This window comes from Cnephaeus nilssonii (genome assembly GCF_951640355.1).
Source record: "Cnephaeus nilssonii genome assembly, chromosome: 8".
Lineage (NCBI taxonomy): Eukaryota > Metazoa > Chordata > Mammalia > Chiroptera > Vespertilionidae > Cnephaeus > Cnephaeus nilssonii.
The window spans coordinates 43183642-43206796 of NC_137079.1; the positions used below are offsets into that span (position 1 = coordinate 43183642).

At 40.6% G+C, this 23155-nt stretch overlaps 1 protein-coding gene across 1 annotated transcript in view; it reads right to left on the reverse strand.

Annotated features, from left to right (window-relative positions):
- DNAJC3 (DnaJ heat shock protein family (Hsp40) member C3) overlaps positions 1-12071 on the reverse strand; it is a 75756-nt gene extending 63685 nt beyond the window's left edge. The window contains exon 1 of the mRNA XM_079778743.1: positions 11835-12071. Coding sequence (XP_079634869.1) covers positions 11835-11916 — 82 coding nt within the window. The 5' untranslated portion in view covers positions 11917-12071. The remainder of the gene's footprint in view (positions 1-11834) is intronic.
- Positions 12072-23155: the final 11084 nt, after the last annotated feature.

Consider the following 23155-nt stretch of genomic DNA (forward strand, 5'->3'; position numbering starts at 1 on the left):
CCAGTCAAGGGCACGTACCTGGGTTACAGGAAGGCAACCAATCAATGTGCCTCTCTTACATCAATGTTTCTCTTACTCTCTCTCTCTGTTCCTCTCTGTGTCTCTCCCCCTCCCTGCCTCCCTTTCACTCTCTCTAAAAATCAATGGAAAAAAAGATCCTTGGGTGAGTATTAACCAAAAAAAAAAAAGGACATTTTATTATGTATGTAAATTTTACACCCAAAACAGCTGTTTATGATATGTATGTTAAAGTAGTTAGGGACATGTGTACTGATGTGATTTTTAAATGTACTTTTTTAGAAAAAATAATGGATGGATCGAGAAATACTCAGATGGATATGTGTTAAAGTCAATTATAGTAATTATATTAATGGTAGAATCTAGGTGATGAATAGTGTATACTATAAAATTCTTTCAGCCCGCAAAACTTTTAGTAATAAAATGTTGGGAAAATATACAATAAAATCAGTATTATGATGGGGGAAACACACACAAGGTGCTGTGAGGACACAAGTTAAGGTACCAAACACGTATAGCCAAAATTAAATACAATTTAAAATTCAATGTCTCAGTCACATCAGTCACAGTTTAAGTACTGCATAGCTAATGGCTAGTACATGGATCAGTACAGATTATTCAGAACATTTCCCATTATCACAGAAACTTCTCGGACAATGCTTCTGAGGTGACAGGAGTTTTCCTGAGGTCTCACCTGAAGCCTGAAGGAAAAATGGGAAGAATATTTCTATGTGAAAAGGCTGAAGAGGGAAACCAACATTCCAAATGCAAAGAACATCATATTTAAATGCCCAGTAGTCAAAAAATTAATGAGGTTTTCAAAGACATTAAAGCCAAGTATTGCAATAGCTCTCCTCTCCATCATAATTTAATTATTCTGGAGTGGGTCACTTACTAGTTAAGTGCTAGGTGATTACAGTAAATAGCCAATAGAGAAGGCAAAAGCCAATAAAGTATCTGTTACAATTATCCAAATGACATTATGGTGACTTGACTGTGTAGTAGTGGTGGAAATAGAGAAAAATAGACTGTTTAAAGAAATGTCAGACAGAAAGAAGACCACCTGGCTTGTACTGACTGGATATGGAGGTCAAGTGAAGAAAGAGCATGAGTCCAAGAGGATACTCAGTGCAACTATTTGAGCAACTGCTTGCCATTCTAGTCATCAAAAGCAACTGAATTCTTATTTCATCTAATACAAGCAAAAAGCTGAACAAAATTCACTTTATCTTGCTAAATGCCCTACTAAACAAAGTAGCTTTTTTGGCTTTTAGTATTCCTAGTCTGAAGTTTCTGTGTAGTGTCTTATTACCTGGGCTGCCTTTTGGACCCCCCTCCAAGGAAAAAGGAAAAACAAGGAGGGAAGGCGAGAGGAAACCTTAACTTGATGGCCTCAAAAAGTTAGGGTCCTGCAGAGCCCTATTTGTTTTGGGCAACAATGTAAAGAGAGCTAGGGTATTTAAGAATATGAGTAACATATGGAGAAACTGGTTGGGTGTTTTCAATGAGCTGGGAAAGCCTTTTCTTTTTCTCATTTAAAATGAGGATATAGGCTCCTACTCTGAAAATTCACTATACAATATAAATTTAGAAACTGATTATATTCATAGAGTGAAAATCACCTGTAGTTCCACCCAACTCCATACCATATCCAGAAATATAACCTGCTTTTCATAATGAAGACTGTAGAAATGAATGTGCTTCATTTAACAAATGTTAGTAAATACATACTAATATATAAAACTGTGGCCATAGGAAGAGATGAATAGGTTAGTCTCTTCCAAAGAGTCAATGAAGAGATTCCCAAAGGCTTTAGCCATTTATGAGAACTCCTCAGCCTGCAGGAGTCTCATAATTGACTCTGGAGAAAGATAGGCTGCTTGCTAGCATTACATTAGAGAAAAAAGGGGGACATCTGTAATCCTCTCAAAATTAAGATTTTAAAAATTAAAAAAAAAAAACACATAAAAAGGACAGGATTGAACTGGTGGGCAAACCACATCCAGGAACCCTTCCCAGGGAAAGCAGGCCATGGAGGTGGCTGCAGTTCTTTAAGTGCTCCAACTCTGATTGATACACGAAAAAGGAAGGGGCCCTGGGTATGTCCCAGCGTCCAGCCTGGCAATCAACCTTCTGCTACAATCAGCAAAGATTGGCATTGAGCAATTCTGAAATATAAAGACAGAACATTAAATCAACCTTTAAAAACTAACACCAGCCCTGGTCGATATGGTTCTCCAAAAGGGTGCAGGTTCAATTCTTAGTCAGGGCACATGCCCGGGTTGTGGGCTCCATACCCAGTAGGGGTTATGCAGGAGGCAGCCAACCCCTCTCACATCAATGTTTCTCTCTCTCTCTACCCCTCTCCCTTCCTTTCTCTCTAGAAAATCAATTAAAGAAAACCAACACTCAACTCTCAGTAAGAAAATTAAGGGGGAAAAATTTAGTGGAGCAAATAGAAAAAAATTCTAAAAATGAATATAATTGACATTCTTACAGAGTTAAAAGGGTGCAACATTCATTAAAAGGAAAAAACAAAAACAAAACCAAGTATTTATGCACTGGCTGCTCTACCAATGAAGAAAAAGATAAACAAGATAATTTCTAAGAGCCATGATAAACTGCCAGAAGAAAAGAGGAAGAGTCCTTAAGACAAAGGGGCTATAATCCCTGAGAAGATAGTGTTTGTATTAAAACATAAGGGAGTAGGGGGATTTTGAATGACAAGAAGCCTCCAGATGCCAAAACATTACTAGGCTCCCAAGGAGTACAAAACAAGTGCAAAGGGCTTAGGTAGGACCAAGCTCCACTTCAACCAATCCAAAGTAGGCTCCAGCATGTGAAGAAGGATAAAGGATGTAGGCAAGACAGATCACATTGGGCCTTGAAGGCCACAGTAAGAAATTTCTATTTTATTTCTAAGTGCTAAGAGAAGTCATTAGAATGGAAGTCATTTAGCCAGGAACTGACTACCTGATTTACATTTTAAAAAGATCACTTTAGGCTGGCGGTGTGGCTCAGTGACTGTCAACCTATGAACCAGGAGGTCACAGTTTGATTCCAGGTCGGGGTGCATGCCCAGGATGCAGGCTCAGTCCCCAGTAGGGGGTTTGCCGATCAGTTATTCTCTCTCATCACTGATGTTTCTGTGTCTCTCTTCTTCTCCCTTCCTCCCTCTCTGAAATCAATGGGGATATATATATTTTTTTTAAATATCACTTTAGGGGGTAGTGTGGAAAAGATATTGGAGGCAGGCAAGAATGGAAAAAACTGTAGTGGTGTGAACTAAAGATAACAAGTTGCATTATAGTATACACTATATTCTGATTTCATTTATGCTTTTAAAAGAAAATACAACATGTATTTCTGTATTGTCCAACTTTTTCCATTAAGAATGTATTCACGCACTACTAATATAATAAAAATTTAACAAAGTAGACTTAGGAATGTGTTTTGTTAAAGATGTTGCTGATTAAATAATCACTTGCAATTGAAAATTCTTAAAGAATATCCATAAACAGTATCCTATATAATAAAAGGCTAATATGCAAATCAACCCAACATGGGAAGGAGCGGTCATTATGACGCACACTGACCACCAGGGGGCAGACGCTCAACACAGTGTACTCCCACAGGGATCTTCCCTCACCTTCTTCCTCCAAATCTAGCCCCCATGCAACTGCCAATCCTTCCAAAATACACTCCTAATAAAAATTCTTCAGTAATTTCACATCACTGGCTAGGTTTAAACTAAATCCCTTCAGATCTAAAGGCAAACAAGACCCTTCATAATCAGATCCCATGATGTAGGTCCAACCTTATAATCTCTCATTCCTCCACCTCTTACTTTATATTCCCATATCATAATGAACTGGTTGTATTTCTGTGAACATACTATGTGCTCACACCACATACCTCTGCACTTGGGAGTTTCATGAAAAGGTTCCCACTTGCCCACCAGGAAAATTTCTACTTCTCCATCAGGATCCTGCCCTCAAATGCTGACTCCTTTTGTAAAACCTTCCCAAAGTACGTTAGTGAGATGGTAAGAAAAAGTCCCTTCTATGTTCCTACTATACTTTGCATCCCCACACTCACAAGTACATGGCTTCACTTTGCAATAACACTGTCGCAATATATTGATCTTTACAGTTTGCCTGCCTCTCACAATGCCCAGCCCCTCAACCTCTCAACTCTCAGACCAAAACCAAGTGTGAGAATCTATCTTTTCTTCCTTACATCACCTAGTTCAGTATCTTGAATGACGTGCACTCAATATTTATTGAATGAATGTAACTACTTTTCTTCTTACTTAAATATATAATTCATCAAAATTACAGAGTCTAAGATATATAATAGTTATAAAATCAAACTAATAAAGATACTAATATGTAAATTGTGGCTATTTTTGCAATGTCTCAACTCTATTTTGAGCCATGGATAATATTTATTCTTTTGCCACATCCTGGGAGACAGTGACAATAAGAGCTGTCTCCTATTTTCTGAGAGATAAAGCTACCAAATATCATGCCATTTTCTAATCAGCATTAAATAATAGGCTTCTCCTTAGACAAGCATAACCATAGGTCAGCAAAATATACAGGAAGGGTTGGAAAAAGTGATGGAGTAGCTAGGTCTTTCACTAAAGTTATTAGAATCTGTCATGTTTTGAAGAGCAAAAAATAAAGAAATTTAAATTGAGGGGTTAAAAGTATGATGTGGTAAGAGTCACAATCAATACTGGAAGAACAGGTTGAAAAAGGCAAGAACTGGTGGTCAGAAATATTAAGTTTCAAGCTGAAGCCAGCTCACAGAGGCGGTAGCAAGCTCAGGGATGCTTATTCAGGTTGGAGCACTCAGAATATGAGGAATGTTAAGATCATTCTAGAAAGAAACATGGGCAAAAATGGCAAAGTACTGTGTATAAAAGATCAAGCAAGATGGCAAGATGCCAGAAACACAGAAAACAGTAGAATCTGGCCACAGAAAGACAGAGCAGAAAGTTCATTATCTTAGCAATTCCATAGTTAAGTGAGGACCAATGACCAGTTTCAAAAAAAATACACTGATCTGGAAACCTTAAGAATCTCTTTCCAATCACCCAGATCTAAAAAGTGGTTTAGTCTACAAAGCCAAAGTAAAAGAAAGAAAAGGCTGAGTAGTTATGTACATCTGAACAATGATATCTGAAAAATGCATTAAAATCTTCCTATGTAAACTAGGAAAATAAAATTTATCGTAACCAGGTTTAATCATTTTCAATAGACATTAATCTGTCTTTGCTTTAATGAACTGTGAAGGCATAAATATTGTAATGAGATACCTTACTCAAGGAATTTCAACTTGGACAATAAGTTTAGAAGAGTCCATGCTAAAACAGCTCAAATAGTCAACTTTATTCATCCAATTAAAAATTATTTATTGCCACCCTGGCCAGTGTGGCTCAGTAGGTTGGAGCATCATCCTGTGCACCAAAGGTCTCAGGTTCAATTTCAGGTCAGGGCACATGCCCAAGTTGCGGATTCAATCCCTGGTTGGAATGCAGGTGGGAGACAACCAGTGGAGTTTCTCTGTCATATCAATGTTTCTCTCCCTCCCTCCCTTCTTCCCCCTACCTCTCTAAAATCAATAAAAACATATTTTTCAAAAATAGAGAAATTGGAATTTTCCAGGAGAACAGAGATGCTTTATCCATGTTAATATAAGAAAAGTAGAGGGGATAAATGGTGACAGAAAAATAAAAGTAGCAGAGTAGGAACAGATACAAGTAGGCTAGTGAATTTAGTGATAGAAAGAAAACTGCCCTGTGATATCTTTCATTTTCTCAATAAAGGCAAGATCTAAAAGAATGAGGTAAAGGAAGAAAGGAGGGGGGGGTTAAATTGGAGATTTAAGGAAAGAGGAAAAGGTTTGAAATACTGGTATTCAAAATAGACATACTAGAGAATTGTAGGTATGTCGGCAGTATTAAGTATGCATTTGAAATTGAGATTATATGCTTAAAATGAGACCAGTAGGCAAGGTTATCTCCATTTTCCTCCCCCCATATTCAGCTCTGAGGTACAACAAAGTTGGTGGTCAAGTTGGATTTAATCAGTGTCAAATTCTGCCAAGTGAATAAAACAAAGCATACAGGGGGGCAAGGAAATTAAAGGGTGTTTGCAATGGAATAACTTCAAGACAGAACCACTAAATCTATACTGAGAAAGTAGGGAAGAGGACATGGATGCTTCACAAAGCATGTCTTATACCCCCAAGTGGTCTGTAAACTCAACAACAAAAACTGTGAGTTCCATACTACGTATACCTCACCAAAGAGCACTACAGTTTAAGCCTGTGCTGACTAATTGAGTATTCCCCATATTTCAAATTTCCAAATGACAGAAACTCATCAGACGTTTTTTCAAGAAGCTTTCTAAAGATCTCAAAATAAAAATAAATCTGTAGGGGGTAATGGTAAGATATGTGGGGGTAATGGTAAGATATGTACACATATAATACCTCAATAAAAAAAAAAATAAAGGAAAAAAAAAATCTGTAGTTGAAATGTGTTAGTTCTAAAGAGCAGATGACATGATTCCCATGATATTTCCATATAAACGAAGATTAATTGCTGGACATTAATCAAAGGAAAACTATAGCAATAGAAAGTAAACTTAACCACAATTAATTCACTTCATATGGAGAAATAAAGCCTAATTACTTCAAGGCATCCTATCTTAGAACAATTCACCCTGACCTACAGAATTAAAATTACTTCATTTCTAGGCACTAACTCAGCAATGCTAACCTGTCAAGTGAATTGGAACTTTGGCACTACTGCTAACTATAGCCTATCTCATTAAAAGAATTTAAATTAATTCTAGAAGTTACCTGATCATCTGCTAGAATACTTAGTTTATATAAATTACTGAAAGTCATTCATTTTCCCTATTATATTTATTCTTCCCATCCTATATAATAAAAGCCTAGGTGGCATCACGCCCTCGTGTGACATCATCACAAGATGGCCGCTACAAGATGGCAGGCAGGGGAGGGCAGTTGTGAGCAACAGGCTGGCAGGGGAGGGTTGGGGGCGAACAGGTCAGCAGGGAAGGTCAGTTGGGGGCAACCAGGGAGGGCAGTTAGGGGTGATCGGGCCGGCAGGGGAGGGCAGTTGGGGGCAACCGGGCCTGCAGGGGAGGGCAATTGGAGATGACCAGGCCTGCAGGGGAGGGCAATTGGGGGCGATCGGGCCAGCAGGAGAGCAGTTAGGCATCAATCAGGCTGGCAGGGGAGCAGTTAGGGGGTGATCAGACTGGCAGACAGAAGAGCAGTTAGGAGCTAGCAGTCCTGGATTGTGACAGGGATGTCCGACTGCTGGTTTAAACCCACTGGTTTAGGCCCAATCCCACAGGGGTCCCAGATTGGAGAGGGTGCAGGCCAGGCTGAGGGACACCCCCTCCCCCATGTACGAATTTCGTGCACCAGGCCTCTAGTATTAAATAATATCAAGAAAATCTCAGAGAAGACAAAACACTTTTAGTAGGTATGTTCATATAAAATCACCATCTTTTATACTTATTCATTTTAAACTATTCTTTTCCTTATGGACAAAAACATGGTTTAGTTAGGTCAGTTGTGGGAAGGCAGGGGGCACCTGATCCAGGTTTCTCTTACATATGGATATTTCTCTTTCTCTCCCTTCCTCTTTCTAAAATCAATAAAACATATCCTCAGATGAAGCTTAAAAAAAAAAAAAAAAGAGGAAAGGAAGGGGAAGGGGGAAAAGAAAGGGAAAGGGAAGGGGGAGGGGGAGGAAAACTGGGTCTAGATACTGGGTCCAGGTAGCATGTTAAGGAAGAAAAAGAGATAAAAGAAGGTTTGATTCCCAGGCTGTGTTCCTACTGAAGGCACCAAACAGAACCATTAGCAAAGAATTAAAATAGCTTCCTTATCTGTAACATGAGAATACTAAAGTATATTCTACTAAAGTTTTCTCTCTGCTACAAAAATTCCATTCCTAATCTAGTGTTTTGGTCTTCCCTCTTTCAAAAGTCTTTTTGAAACGGTGTGCTAAAACTTTCAATTCATAAAAATATTACATATTTTCTTTCTCTGAGTCATGTCAACTTATGGAACATTCAAACCTGTAGAGAACTTTTGTGAGTTTATTTGACAACTCAACTGTCGACAATTGCCAGGAAGCAAAATTTTAACAGATTGAGAAGATGCTCCAGAGAATGGCAGTTATGAACCTTATTTTATACAATACAATCAAAAGAGAAGAAGACGTAAATGAGTTATATGAAATATATTGACAGCCTGTCGGTGTTGCTCAGTGATTGAGCATGGACTCCATGAACCAGGAGGTCATGGTTCGATTCCTGGTCAGAGCACATGCCTGGGTTGTGGACTGGTAGGGGACATGCAGGAGGCAGCTGATCAGTGATTCTCATCACTGATGTTTCTCTCTCTGTCTCCCTCTCCCTTCCTCTCTGAAATCAATTTTTAAAAAAATTTTTTTAAAGAAAGCAAAATGACACACACACTTCTTTTACACGGGTGAATACATGTTAGTTAACAGTCAACAATTAACATTACAATAACAATGAGGAGAGTCTGTGGTCTTCCCAGAGCTATGCCTCTGAAGGGTCTGGAAAAAGAAAATTACTTTAACATTCTGCATGCTATTGTATATGCAAAAATAAATAAATAAATAATAGACAGGCTCAATTAAGGTAAAGATTGACTTTTTGTTAGGGAAAAATACTGCCTTAGGACATGACAACCTGCAATAATCTGCTTTTAGTTAAAAAGTTTTAATTTCAGACCATCCTTTGTGGTTACTTTAGGCTCTGAGTTTTCAAGGCTGCCACGCAGGCCTTACCTGAGCCTGTCAGGTTTAGTATGTGGCCCTTTTCATCCACAGTTACAATGAACGAGGCGGGGCGGGGAGGGAGTTGAATGTTTTTAAATCAGAAAAAACTAGGCCAACTAACCTACTTATTGGTGACACTCTCCATCCTATGCAACTCTGTTTCACATTCACTCTCTCAAACCCACTCTCCTTTATTTCTTCTTTCTCCAAAGCCTCAGGCACAGTAGTGGAATCATGCAGCTCTGAATGCTTCCAGGACTTTGATGTTCCTGAACCCAGCCTACCTTCAATGAATTTAAGATCTTTTTCCTTTCTTTCCTACTACCTGTACCAGACAAAGATCTTATTTGGGAAAATAGGAGCTAACAGTCTGCTAACACAAGTCAGAGATTCTTTTTGAGTTCCATTACCAAACTTAGTGTCTCGTACATAGAAGACACCTAATTTAACTGTTCTATGTAACTTATTATACCCGTGATTCTCATCAGTGATTTCTCTTTAGAAATGCAAAATGTCAGCTCCCACCCAGACCTACTGAATCAGAAACTCTTAGAGAGGGGACCTGAACTCTGTTTTTAAAAGCCCTCCAGGGTGAGATCCTGATGCACACTCAAAGTTGAGAACTGGCCCCAAATGGTTTGGCTCAGTGGGATAGAGCATAGGCCCTCGGACAGAAGTGTCCCGGGTTCAATTCTGGTACCTCACTTAGTTGCAGGCTCGATCCCAGGTCAGGGTGCCAATCGATGTGTCTCTCTCAAATCGATATTTCTCTGTCTCTGTCTCTCTCCCTCCCTTCCACTCTCTCTAAAAATCAATAGAAAAATATCCTAGGGTGAGATTTAGCAGAAATAAGTAAATTGTGAAAACAGATCTTTAAAAAAAAAAAAAAAAGTTGAGAACTGCTGTATGAAACATGCCAGGAAATCACCTTCTTGTGCATTACTACTGGTAGCAAACAAGCAAAAAAATTGATTTTTCTCAGCTGCCACCACTTAACATTTGATTGGGCCCACGTGATGCTATCAACCATTTAACTTCTGTCTCCAGCCTGTACACAGATAAACTTTAGAGTCAAATAACCTGAGTTCAATTTAAAGATCTTAGAGTTAATAGCTATGTGACCTTATACATATTCTTTAAACTCAGAGACTCAGTTCTCTCGTCAGTAAAGTAGGAACAATATCGCATACCTCCATGAATAAGAGATCGCTTACAGAAAGGTGCCTGGCACACAGCAGACCTTCATTAAATTTACGATCTTTTTCCTTTTTGCCCTACGGCCTGTACCAAATCCCTGCTACTTTACATAGGTAATGCTCCTAAAGAAGACAGCACTCTGGCACTCCTTGGAGAAATGTCACCAAGGTCTCCTATACAGAAAAGCTCTCCAGCGTCGTTTTTTCTTATGTAAAGTATCACAGAATGTAAATGAAGTGATAGAATCATATACAGAACAGCAATTCTAAAAAGGTAATCCAAGAGCTAGTGGGAAAAGCAAATCATACAAAAGCGTGCACCTTTTGCAACGTAAAATGATTGGCATTAAGCAGAACATAGGCAACTTTCTCTTTAGTGGCCGAAATAAATCAATGGTAACTGGACATAAATGCTACATTTGGGGAGGAGGGGGGTTTGCATTAGAAAATCCAAGAGATCTGGGATACATGACCCGTATTAATGTGGTCCGGGCATTCAAATTCAAATTCCCTAGATTTTCTGGGGCAGCATCACTGTCAAATTCTCTATCTCAATCTTGTCCCCATACATGTTCCGATTTTTGGTTCAAAATATATATATATATATATATATATATATATATATATATATATATAGTCACTAGGGGCACTAAAACAATAACAACCAAAAAATAAAAATAAATAAATCGCTGCCATATATGAGCCTTAAAAATTGGAAAATATTACTTTTTTTTTTTTTTAAGTTTAGACTTTTGAGGGGATTTTACCGGAAACAATTCCTGGTTTCAGCTCCTCCCTCCCTCTGTCTAATATAAAGTCTCCAATTAAAATGTTTAGTTTTACCTCCATAAGGTAAAACGGATCAGTGCATTTGATATGTGATTATACTCGATTATTTCGCACAGTAACCAAAGTAGGGGCTTTCATTCTTACTCCTCCCGCTGATATCTAAGATGGGGCAGACAGCCCTCTATTTTTGACATTCTGGTTACAGTAACCAACATCCCAAGCTGTAGGACTTAAGTGAAATTGAAACGTTCGTACCTGTTTAAGGGGATCCCCCTCCCCAGAAAACACGGAAAAGGAAAGCCAGCCCTAACCCGAAGGACACCAGGCCAGGAGTTGTAAAACCACAAACTTGGCGCCTTGCTCTCCGAGTGCATGAATTCCAGCACCGCAGCAGCCTACCCACTGCTATTCAAGACGCAGAATAATAAATAAATACCGTGGAGGTTACTCCCTTTTAACAGTCAACACCGTCCCTTCCCTGCCCTCGGCGGGCACACTTCCTCCCGCCACCCGCGGAACTCCGAGGCGAAAGCAGGCTCCCCCTTGGCTGCCTGGACCGCCTCCTCCCGGTACCACGGACCCACAGCGTCGCCAGTCGCCGGGCGAGGGTCCCACGCGAGGCCGGACCCGAGGGCTGCTCGGGTCTGCGCGCCCCACGACGCTCCCGAAGTCGCTCCCCGGGCCCCGCTCTCCCCGCCTCCTCGGACCCCTTCGGCCCCGGCTCCACTCCAAACCCCCCGTTCCCGCCCCGCGCCGGCCGGCCCCGGCACCTCTTCCCCCAAGGAACCCGGAACCAGGCACCGGCCCCCACCCAGGGGCGGGCTCAGGCCCCGGCCGAGCCGCGCCGCCCCGGCTGCCGCCCACCGCCCCGGGCGCCCGGAGACTCGCGCCCGGGCAATGGCGAGGAAGTGCCGGGGGACCTGGCCCCAGAGCCCGCTCCTCTCGCCAGCGCAGGGCAGGGCCGGGCTTACCTTCGTACTGCAGGTCCACTAGGACGAGCAGGAAGGGGAACACCGAGCCCAGTCGGCTAGTCACACAGCCGGGGGCCACCATGTCCGAGGGCGCGGCGGGGAGAAGAAACAGGAGTGCGGGGCCCACACGTCCCCGCTGGCGCTCCGGCAGCAGCTGCGCCCGCCCGCCCGCCGTCGGCTCTCGCTCAGGCCTAAGCGGCAGCTGGAGCCCACCGAGGAAAGCAGCGGTGGGCGGGGCCCGGGCGACGCTACGCCCCCAGCGCCGCCGCCGTCCAATCGCCTTCTTCCTGTCCGCTCTTCTACTGGGCTCGCCGGGTCGTGGTTCGCGCTGATAGGCTGCGGAGGCCATCGCCCCGCCCCATCTCTGATAGGGTAACGTGGAAGCACGAGACAAGGCTGCGTCCGCCGGTTGTGGAGCTGTCAGGGTGCTCGGGACGGCCGCGGGCGCGGGGCGGGGAAGGCGGCCGGGAGTCTGGGTGGCAGCCGCCGAGCCCGCATGCGCAGGGTGCGAAAGCCTTTTTGGATCGGTCCGGCGTGCTGCGTTAGCGAGGAGGAGGAGGAGGTCAGCCATGCGAGGTTTTTCCGGGGTGCTGTTTGGAGAGGAAGGTGAAGCCGTGGCTTTGAGATGAGAAGGCGAAGCCTCCTCCCAAGAAGGGAGCTTTAAAGCCCCTAGAATGGGCTGGTTACCACGAGGAATCAGAGTCCGCTACCTGCCCCTGAGCATCTCTGAACAAATAACAGACTTAACTGGAAAAGAAAAAGCTCCAGAGAAACGGTCAGGAGAAGCTGGATGAGCTGATGGAGGCCAAAGCATTTCAGGGGCAACTAGAGAGACGTACACGTTACTGACCTAAGCCACCTAATGAGAATGCCTTGGAAGTTTGGGGACCTTCCCCCACACCCCGACTGTCCAGTGGACCAGCGTGTCCAGAAAAGAGAGCAGCATCCTGGAGGGGTCTGTGAAGAAGAAACCAGGTTGGCACCGCAGCTAAGAGAGCAAGGGGCTCTTAAGAGTGTGGCCAAGGTCAGCTATAAGGGAAAAAACACCTGTTAAAAGGGATCGTGCATCTTCTGCTCAGCAGAGGAGACTCAACGAAAGAGATAAGATCTTGAACAAGATAAAGTTCAAGTTACTTAATTTGGCATTTTGTTTGTTCACAGTCATTTTACTCTGACGTCTCCAACACGCACACTATACCCAGTGGTGTTTTACTTGAAGTAAAACAGTAATGCTTTTCTGTGTTAAGCATTGTGAAGTGAAAACATATACCTTTATCAATGAACTAGAGGCTGGGTGCATGAGATTCATGCACTGTGGTGGGGGGAGGGGCCTCATCCAGGAACCCTCGCTCCTTACCACCCACCTGCATCGGAGGCGGGAGCTTCTCTGCTTCTAGCTGAGCGGTGCTCCCCGTGAGGGAGTGCACTGACCCCCAGGGGGCAGCTCCTGTGCTGAGCATCTGTCCCCTGGTAGTCAGTGCGCATCATAGCTACTGGTCTTTCTGCAGTTGGGTCAATTTGCATATTAGGGTTTCATTATATAGGAGGATATGTATTTGCTACTTCTGTGCTACTTCACACTTTTAGAAGAACTCAAATTATAAATAGCATAGTGAATTCCTGTTTTCCCTGAAGCTACACTAAGGAAAGTAAAAGGAGAAAGGCTTATATTCCAAAGGAAACTAGTGCAAAGGAAATGGTTTTGAGGAAAGAAACAAACCCAAGTCTCTGTTTAGTTGTGGTGGAAAATAGTACGTGTATAATATAACTAGTGGCCCAGTAAATGAATTTGTGCACATTGAAAAGAAATTAATTAGAAGTATTTTACCAGTAATATTGCTTATTCGCCCTTTCTCTATAATAGATGTGTCAACCAATTTCATGATCAACAATGACAGATGGAAACACATGCATGCGATTGGCACCAGCGAGAGCTTTATATGTATCACGCATGCGTGAGTCAACTTAGCCTTTTATAGATATAGAATAAACTTGCTTAATTAGACCTGCTTTCTGATTTAGCTAAACCTTTTCCAGCCCAGTGAAGCACCCCAACTTCTCTTTCAGGTAATTGTCAGCAACACAGCAGTAAACACCAACATGAAGCAGATTATTATTATTGTAGATCACACAGGGAGAACAACGGGTAAAATATTTAATTGCAGCGGTATTTGACTATATTCTGCGCAGTGAGAAAACCTGAAGTCATTTTCAAGGCCCACCATTTCTTCTTTTCAATCAGGTCAAGTTTCTAAGCTTTCTAAATCTTTGTTTTACAGCTAATGAAAAGAAAATAGGATTCTACTGAGTCTCCCATCTACCTACTCCAGGACTTCTGTGAGGATAAAATGAGATGAGGCACAGGAAAACACTTCACAGACATTTGGTTACAGTGTAAAATGTTTCCACCTGGCTATAAACCAAGTCATGTTCCTGGGCTGAAGAAACTCCACGGAGGCTAGTCCCTAGGGAGAGGAAGCCGGGTGTTGCTACGTGACGTCATTACCCAGATGGACACTTAGCATATTAGCTTTTTATATATATACTAGAGGCCTGATGCACAAAATTCATGCAAGAGTAGGCCTTTCTTCCCCCGGCTCCCAGCACCAGCTTCTCTCCAGCACCCAGGACCCGGGCTTCCTTCGCAGCCCCAGCTTCATTCAGAAGGATGGAAAGACATCTGGTCTAATTAGCATATTGCACTTTTATTATTATAGACTACAGGCCCAGTGCACGAAATTTGTGCATGGGTAGAGTCCCTAGGCCTGGCCGGTGATCAGGTCCGATCGGGGCCTTCCGGCTGCCAGCCGGGCCTTCCTTCCAGCTGCCACCCGGGGCCTTCCTTCATTCCACGTCACTCCCTGGTGGTCAGCACACATCATAGCGAGTGATCGAACTCCTGGTCGAACTCCCGAGGGGACACTTTGCATATTAGCCTTTTATATATATAGATGGATGTGAAGTGCATAGGATTCAGATCCAAGAAATGTATCCTCAAACCATAGCCATTATCTAAATTATCTTCATCTGTAAAGTGGGTATGATCTTGATTACTCCAAAGATTTGTTTTGAGCCCTGCTGGCATGGCTCAGTTGTTGAGCATCAACCTATGAACCAGGAGGTCATCATTCGATTCCCAGTCAGGGCACATTCATGAGTTATGGGCTCCACCCCCAGTAGGGGTTGTGCAGGAGGCAGCTGATCCAATAATTCTCTCTCATTATTGATATTTTTATCTATCTCTTCCTCTTTCCCTCCTCTCTGAAATCAATAAAATTTTTTAAAAGGTATGTTTTGAGGTCTCATGAAGTGTAAAGATTCTTGTAAATTATAAAGCGTTAGACAAATGTTACTCATCCTTTTAACAGAATAATGAAGAAATTCCTCTATGGAAATTCCTTAGAATATACATATACATATACATATATTTGGTTTGCCCTTTTCCTTCTGACATCACAAGGTAGTGTTAATGACAAAAATGGCAGATGATTTTAATGTCTACAAGTTAGTGAATACAACATCTAAATTATGTACTGTGGTCAAGGCAGCCAACAAAATGCTGAATTTAGATCATGAATCATCACCAGAATACTGTCTGTGATTCTGGTCTTAAGAATAAAAGCAGAAATAGCCCTAGCTGGTTTGGCTCAGTGGATAAAGTGTTCACCCATGGACTGAAGGGTTCAGGGTTCGATTCTCGTCAAGGGCATGTACCTCAGTTGCAGGCTGGATCCCAGATCCTGGTTGAGGTGGGTGTAAGAGGCAACCAATCCATGTGTCTCTCACATCATTGTTTCTCTCTGTCTCTTCCCCATCCCTTCCACTGTCTAAAAATCTGTAGGGAGCAGCTCTAGAGTTAAGCCTCAGATTGACCTGTGGCAGAGCCACAAACAAGTCCCAGCTTAGAGGGCAGAACCCTCTTAGCATAATTAAGCTTGACTTTATGGCCACCCCCTAGATCCTTCCTGGGTAACTAATGGTCTGTGGGAGGTGCAGCAAGTGCTGCCAAAACAAATGAAACTCGCAAGAACATTGTAACTATATTGACTACTACCTTGTTTTTCTCTGACTATAAAATAAAGTCTCAGCTTGCTGGCTGGATCCTTCTCTGTGGCCTCATCCAGGCACAGGAGATCCACCGAGCCCCAGCCATATTCTCTTTGTCGGTCTTTTCTTTAATCCTTCGCCGCCACCCCCCCTCAGGCTCACCGAACCCTTGGCTGTGCTGGCACAGCACAAAAATCAATGGAAAAATATCCCCTGGTGAGGATTAATAAAAACAATGAAGAATAATAAAAGCAGAGCTAAAGAAGTTCTAAGAATGGCCCTAGCTGGTTTTGCTTAATGGATAGAGTGTCGGCCTGCATACTGAAGGGTCCCAGGTGTGATTCCGATCAAGGGCACATGCCCGGGTTGCCAGCTTGATCCCCAGTAAAGGGCATGCAGCCAGTCAATGATTCTCTCTCATCACTGATGTTTCTCTCTCCCTCTCCCTTCCTCTCTCTGAAATCAATTTTTAAAAAAATGTTCTAAGAATGAAATTAGGCTATTAAAAGGGAGTTTTAAACTCATTATTTTTTTATTTTTAAAGATATTTTTTATGGTTGATAGTATTATAGATATTTTCCCCTAAACTTATTCTTTAAAAAACAGGAAGTCACCAGAGGGTTTTATACAGAAATCTGTCATTATTGAATTTAAATTTAAAACAGATTGTAGAACAAGCATGTCAAACTCAAAGACTAACACAGGCCAAAAAACAAGGTTTAAGTTTATGTGGGCTGCAAAAAAACAAAAGCTTCAAATAAGTGTAGGTTTATTTCAATAGAGACATACTGAATACAAAGGGCTGAAATAAATGAGTAATCGTTAACATAAAATAATAGAACATTTTAATAAAAATTAATATCTTTTCTTGAACATTAACTTACCAGACACTGAATAACTGCACAAATTAATAAGTGTAATGCAAATAAACCTATTTTTCTTGTTCTCTGAAAGTGAAATATCTCCTGTTGCACACACCAAACAAGTCAGTCCAAGACTAATGATGTGGCAATCTGCTGCTAAAATATTCACTGCTAGTATTAGTGGAGAGAAATGGTGTGCCTGTGCATAAGGCACATAAGAGAAATGAATGCAACACGACTACAGTAATCAGTCATTAGTGAACATTGTAGTTCGTTATTAATAACTAGAGGCTGGTGCCCGGATTCATGCACCAGTGGGGTCCCTCAGCCTGGCCTGTGCCTTCTCATGATCCGGGACTCCTCAGGGGATGTAGTAGTGCACAAGCAGCAGGCGGCTGGGGAGGAACCCGAGCCCAGGCTGGGCATCACGCCACTCCCACTCATCCCAGCACCGCTGCACCTGCCGCAGCCCCTTGGTAGCACTGCTGCAGAGGCTGGAGAGGCTCGTGCCACCGCAGCTCCCTCTGTGGGAGCTCACTGACCTCCAGGGGCAGCTCCTGCATTGAGTGTCTGCCCCCTGGTGGTCAGTTCACATCATAGCGACCCATCGACCAGTCATTCGGTCGTTCAGTTGCTTAGGCTTTTATATATAAAGATTATGTATAATAGGATATTGTAAAAATTAAGTTATGAAATTTTTATTAAAACGTTTCTTATATACCGTTATATTGGCTGGGCAGCAAAAATATTAATTGTGGGCCGCATGCGGCCCACAGGCCACGAGTTTGACATATTTGTTGTAGAGGGACCAGCAGTGTGCCCAGTTAGGAGGCTACTGCAGTAGGCCAGGTGAAAGATGATGGTAGCTTGAACTATGTGGTAACTACAGAGATGGAGATGCAGAGAAGCAAACAAATGTGGCATGTATTTTGTGCTAATAAATGGGATTGATGGGAGTAGGACCAAGTGACTTATCAGGTTACCTTTGTTCAGTTAATTACTCTCTAACTGCAATACAAAAGTGTAGCCTAAAATATTTTTATACTAATTAGGCTCTGAAAAAACCAACTGGCAAGAGTACATAAAATATAAAAGATTCACTTATTGGACTTCCATTACAAATTCATAGCAATGGTATGGAAACTAAAATGAAAAAAAAAAAGCAAACAAAAGGACCTAGCTGGAGCCTAAGCCAAGATAAATATTTCCATGGGCTAGAATGGGAGGTGGGGCGTGGGGAAAACCACAACAAAGTCATGTGTAGGCAGAAGTCAAGGTCCCTTTCTAGATCTAGAAAGGGATCAAAAGTAATGCAAAGACAGTCTCCTATTCTTGGTGCTTTTACCTCATTTCTGGTAGCTCCCAGAAATCTTTGGTATTCCTTAGCCTATAGCTGCATCATTCTAGCCTCTGTCTTCTCCTTTGCATGGATTCTTTGGTATGTCCTCTCCGTTGCTTCTTAACTAATTACATCTGCAAAGACTATTTCCAAATAAAGTCACATTCTGAGACTCTGAGTGGACATGAAATTTGAGATAAGGAGCATTAACCCACCACAATAATTAATAAATAATATTGAAAATTAAAAAAACACAACTAGTCCCTGAAGTTAAAATTAAAAACACACCCTAATACACCACACACACACACACACACACACACACACACACATGCACACGCGTGTGCGTGCAAACCTAATGGATAGAATAAGATCTAGAACACAAAGTGAAAGAATTAATATTATAATGCCAGGAACCAATTCCAGCATGTAATAATTACAAGAGTTTCACCAAAAGGTTGGTGAAGCTTGGGAGGCTCAACAATGTGAGCCACAAATGTAGTTTACCTGTTGGAAAGGCTAAAAAGCATCTCCCCCATGCCTGAATAGGATAATTGTTAACTGCCAGACAGCCCAGGGCATTTTATTGCCTCCTGTTGGCCAAACACCTGAACAGCTGTAGGCTATTCCCCAAACTGACAATGCTTCTGAACCCTACCCTTTGAAATACCCTTTGAAGTGCATATCTCCACCTTGCCTTAGGACAAATTGTGTTAATAAATATAGCACGGGGTCCTTAGACAAGGAGTAGTCTTCAGTTCCTTTAGCTGAAGATCCTCTGACCCCCAATGCCTTTCAAAGTTATCTTTCGTCCTTGGACTCCTTCTTGAATCTACGCATTAGTCCCTTTCTCCAGATTGCTGAACCCTTTGTAATGCTGAGACAAGAACCCCGGCATTATAAGACATTTTAAAACATATTATTATTTTAAAAAATGTTAGACTAAGCACACACAAAAATCCTAGTTATGATTAGAAATCCTTAGAAAATATGAGCAAAATTTTAACAAATTTTTGTCTAGCACTTTACTTAATAGCTCTATATGAAGAGAGAGATGATGATCTGCCTATCAATAGGAAATATTTTCAAATGTATGGAACATTTACAAAATCTACCAAATAATAGTTCACAGAGGAAATTTTACAAATTCCTAAGAATTATTATCATACATTTCATGTTCTCTGAACACAATGCAATTAAATTGAAAGTCAACAATAAACAGATTTTTCCAACTCATGTACTTGGGAGGAAAAAAAGTATGTCTCTAAATTAGTCACAGTAAAGGCAAAATCATCACAAAAATTCCAAATTATGCAAAACTAGATGATAATGAAAATGCTATATTATAATGTGTGGAATGCTGCTAAAGCAAGTATTTAGAGGGCAATTCATAGCCTTAAGTGCTATGACTGGAAATAGAACCAACAACTCTCAGTGCATGGGACGATGTTCAACCAATTGAGCTACACCAGCCAGGGCTCAAAGCATCTTTTAATGAAATACATAAAATTAACACGTAAATGAAAAATCATTTCAACAGATTCACTCTTTAGATACAATACAGTGCTCATTAGTGTTTAAAAGAAAAAATCTCAGAGAAAAATGAAAACAAACTGCTTTAAGACAATAATTATTGGTGTTTATCAGAATTTCTATTTTGAGGATGGTAGTGTCAAATCAGTATTTCCTTCTTTCCTTCTTGGAAATCACCCAAAGCCAAAATGATAACTAAGAGAAAAGCAAAGTACAACCTAGGGCAAAATGCAGGAGACTGTTAAAACTCCAATCCCCAAAGTAGGAGGGATGACAATCAATACAGGAATCAAAAAAAGGATGCCTGCTAATGCACATTTCAGAAAAATTCAACAAGATACTTCTCCAGGGTTAGAGGCATATCCTGTAGTGAAAAACCCAAATTCCTTGTTTGCAACAAGGAGAATGGCATGCACTAGTTGGTGACAGAAGCTTCTTAGATTGGTTCCAAGAAGCAAAAGAAGAGAAGAGAAATGTTATGTGATGAGCAGCCTGTATCCCTTTTCTGGAGAAATAAAAGCTAGACTAATTCATACAAAAACATAGATCAGAAGGAAAATTGTAGCTGGTGTGGAACACAGCCTGATTTCTTCCTCTATACAAACTTCCTACAAATGTAGTTTTAGGAAAAATTCTCCTTATTCAAAGATAAGTAATTTAAAATGACAAAATTGAACGGCCAATAGCACATGAAAAATTGCTCAACCTGATTTGTCACCAGGAAAATGCAAATTGAAATAATAATGAGATACCACTATACACCCTCTAGAATGGATTACAATGAAAAATAATTGACAAAATCAAGTGTTGCAAGCATTTGGAACAACTGTACCTTTCAAACATTGATGGGAGTGTGATATGGTACAACCACTTTGGGAAATTGTTTGATAATGTGCTCAAAGTTAAATCTTTATTTACTCAATGACCTAGAAATTCCACTGAGGTATTGATCTTAAAGAAATGAAAACACATGTTCACAAAAGGCCTGTATAATAATTTACAGAGCAGTTTTCTGTATAATAGTCACAAATTGAAAATGCTTCATTCTCTACAAACTTTGATAAATTCATCCTTTCAATAATTTTTAAAATGCAAACACATACTCTGGTTTCTCTTCAAATCGCATAAATCTTTCGCCTTTTTAAAAATGCAAACATAACACTATGCAATGTAACAACAATGTGAATATACTTAACAATACTGAACTGTACACTTAAGAGTGGCTAAAATGGTGACATTTTTATGTATATTTTACCACAAGTTTAAAAAATAATAAAATTATGTACTATATAATTCCATTTACATAAAGAATTTCAAGAAGAGCTAACACTAATCTATAGCGACAGAAGTCAGAATAGAAATTAGTTATGAGTTGGTAGTATTATCTGTGAAGCAAATAAGGCAGCTTTCATATTGAAATTGTTCTATATTTCAATCTAGGTGATGGATCACAAATCATTATATATTTATGTGGTACATATACTGTGAAACATATATATATATACATGTATATACATATACATACACACACACACACATATATGGTGTACACTTAATATTGAGCACTTTCCTATATATGTATAATATATCAAAAGAATAAAGTAGAAATAAAGAGTCTAGAAAAAAAATGGAGAAATAAAAATAGGATTAATTGAAAGCTGACAAAACTCAGGAAAGATGTGGAAGAAACAAAAGTTATAACAATGAGCCGAAACCGGTTTGGCTCAGTGGATAGAGCGTCGGCCTGCGGACTCAAGGGTCCCAGGTTCGATTCCGGTCAAGGGCATGTACTTTGGTTGTGGGCACATCCCCAGTAGGGGGTGTGCAGGAGGCAGCTGATCGATGTTTCTCTCTCATCGATGTTTCTAACTCTCTATCCCTCTCTCTTCCTCTCTGTAAAAAATCAATAAAATATATTTTTTTAAAAAGTTATAACAATGAAGGTCAAGTTGGAAATGAAAATCCTGCTAACACCTAGTAAGAGAACTAGGATATAGGATAAGAAAAGTAAGCAAAATGAAATTAAGTAAAATCTTAAAAAGATTTCAATTAGAGTGGTGGCTACCTGGGTGTGTTAACTTGTGAGAATTCAACTGAGCTATACATTTACTATTTATGTGGTTTTCTATATGTCTAACATACTTTAAATAAAAATGTTTATTAAAATAAGGATTGACAGAAAAAGAGTTGATGTGGAACATAGGCAAACAATTTCCAATTATACATTTCAGAGTTTCCAAAGGAGAAAATGGAAACAAGCAAATAAATGTATCAAAATATAATGTAAGAAAAATTTCCAAGAAAAAAGGAGGACTTGAATCTGTACATTAAAAGAACACTTTTTATACCAAGAAAAATTCTCAAAACTATCAAATCTTGAAGCATATCCAGGTAAAAGTAAATTTTTTTAAATTCTAAAGAAAAAGAAGTAATACTATGGACAGCCAGACAAAAAGTTCAAGTCATTTATAAGAGGAAATAAATTTAGGATGGGTCAGTCATTTCTAAACATTCAATGCTATGAGACAATTGAGCAAATCTTATTTAAGAATAAAGGCCAGCAGTAGCTGGTTTGGCTCAGTGGATAGAGTGTCAGTCTATGTACCAAAAGGTCCCAGGTTTGATTCTGGTCAAGGGCAAGTACCTCAGTTGCAGGCTCCTCCCAGGCCTGGGCCCTTGTCAGGGCATGTGCAGGAGGCATCCAATCGACGAGTTTCTCTCACATTGATATTTCCCTCTCTCTTCTACTCTCTCTAAAATCAATGGAAAAATATCCTCGGGTGAGGATTAAAAAATAATAATAATAATAAATAAATAAAATAAAATCCACATCACAAAAAGAAAAAGAACAAAGGCCACAGATCAGCAATTTTGGATATGCAAGAACACCAGAATATTGTTCCTATGAGCCATTCCTAAATAATTTTTTATATTCATATATTATATTTGCCTCTAAGAGAAATGGTCTCTTGAGGTTTCATTTAAGAGTAGATTCTTTCCCACCCTCTTTAATCACAATCCTAAATTTCTAGTCTTCCACCAGATCGGGTTAGATTCTTACTGTCAGAGCCACAATCATATTATTTAGCTGATATCTTTATCAAAGTTTCATTGAACAAGAAATGTTTTTACACGTATCACTTGTTTTTCCTACCTTTTCGTTTTAACATAATTTTACACTTAAATGTTACAAGGATATTCTCTGGGCAGATGCCTGCCTTGAGGATATTGTAGAACCTGCAGCGCTCCTTTTCTACCATGAGGAGACAGGACACATCTAAGGTTACTACACCGGGCAGGAAGACGCGTGGGCACCTAATAACATGAAGCTGCCATACACACCCACACTGCCTCCTTCTGGCCTTCCTTTATTTATTTATTTTTGTTGTTTTTGTTAATCTTCACTGGACTTTTCAACTGATTTTTAGAGAGAGTGGCAAGGAGAGGTAGAGACAGAGAATAACATTGGTTCCCTCCCACATGGATCCAGCGTGCAACAGAGGTATGTGCCCTCAGCCCGAATCAAACCTGCGGCCCTT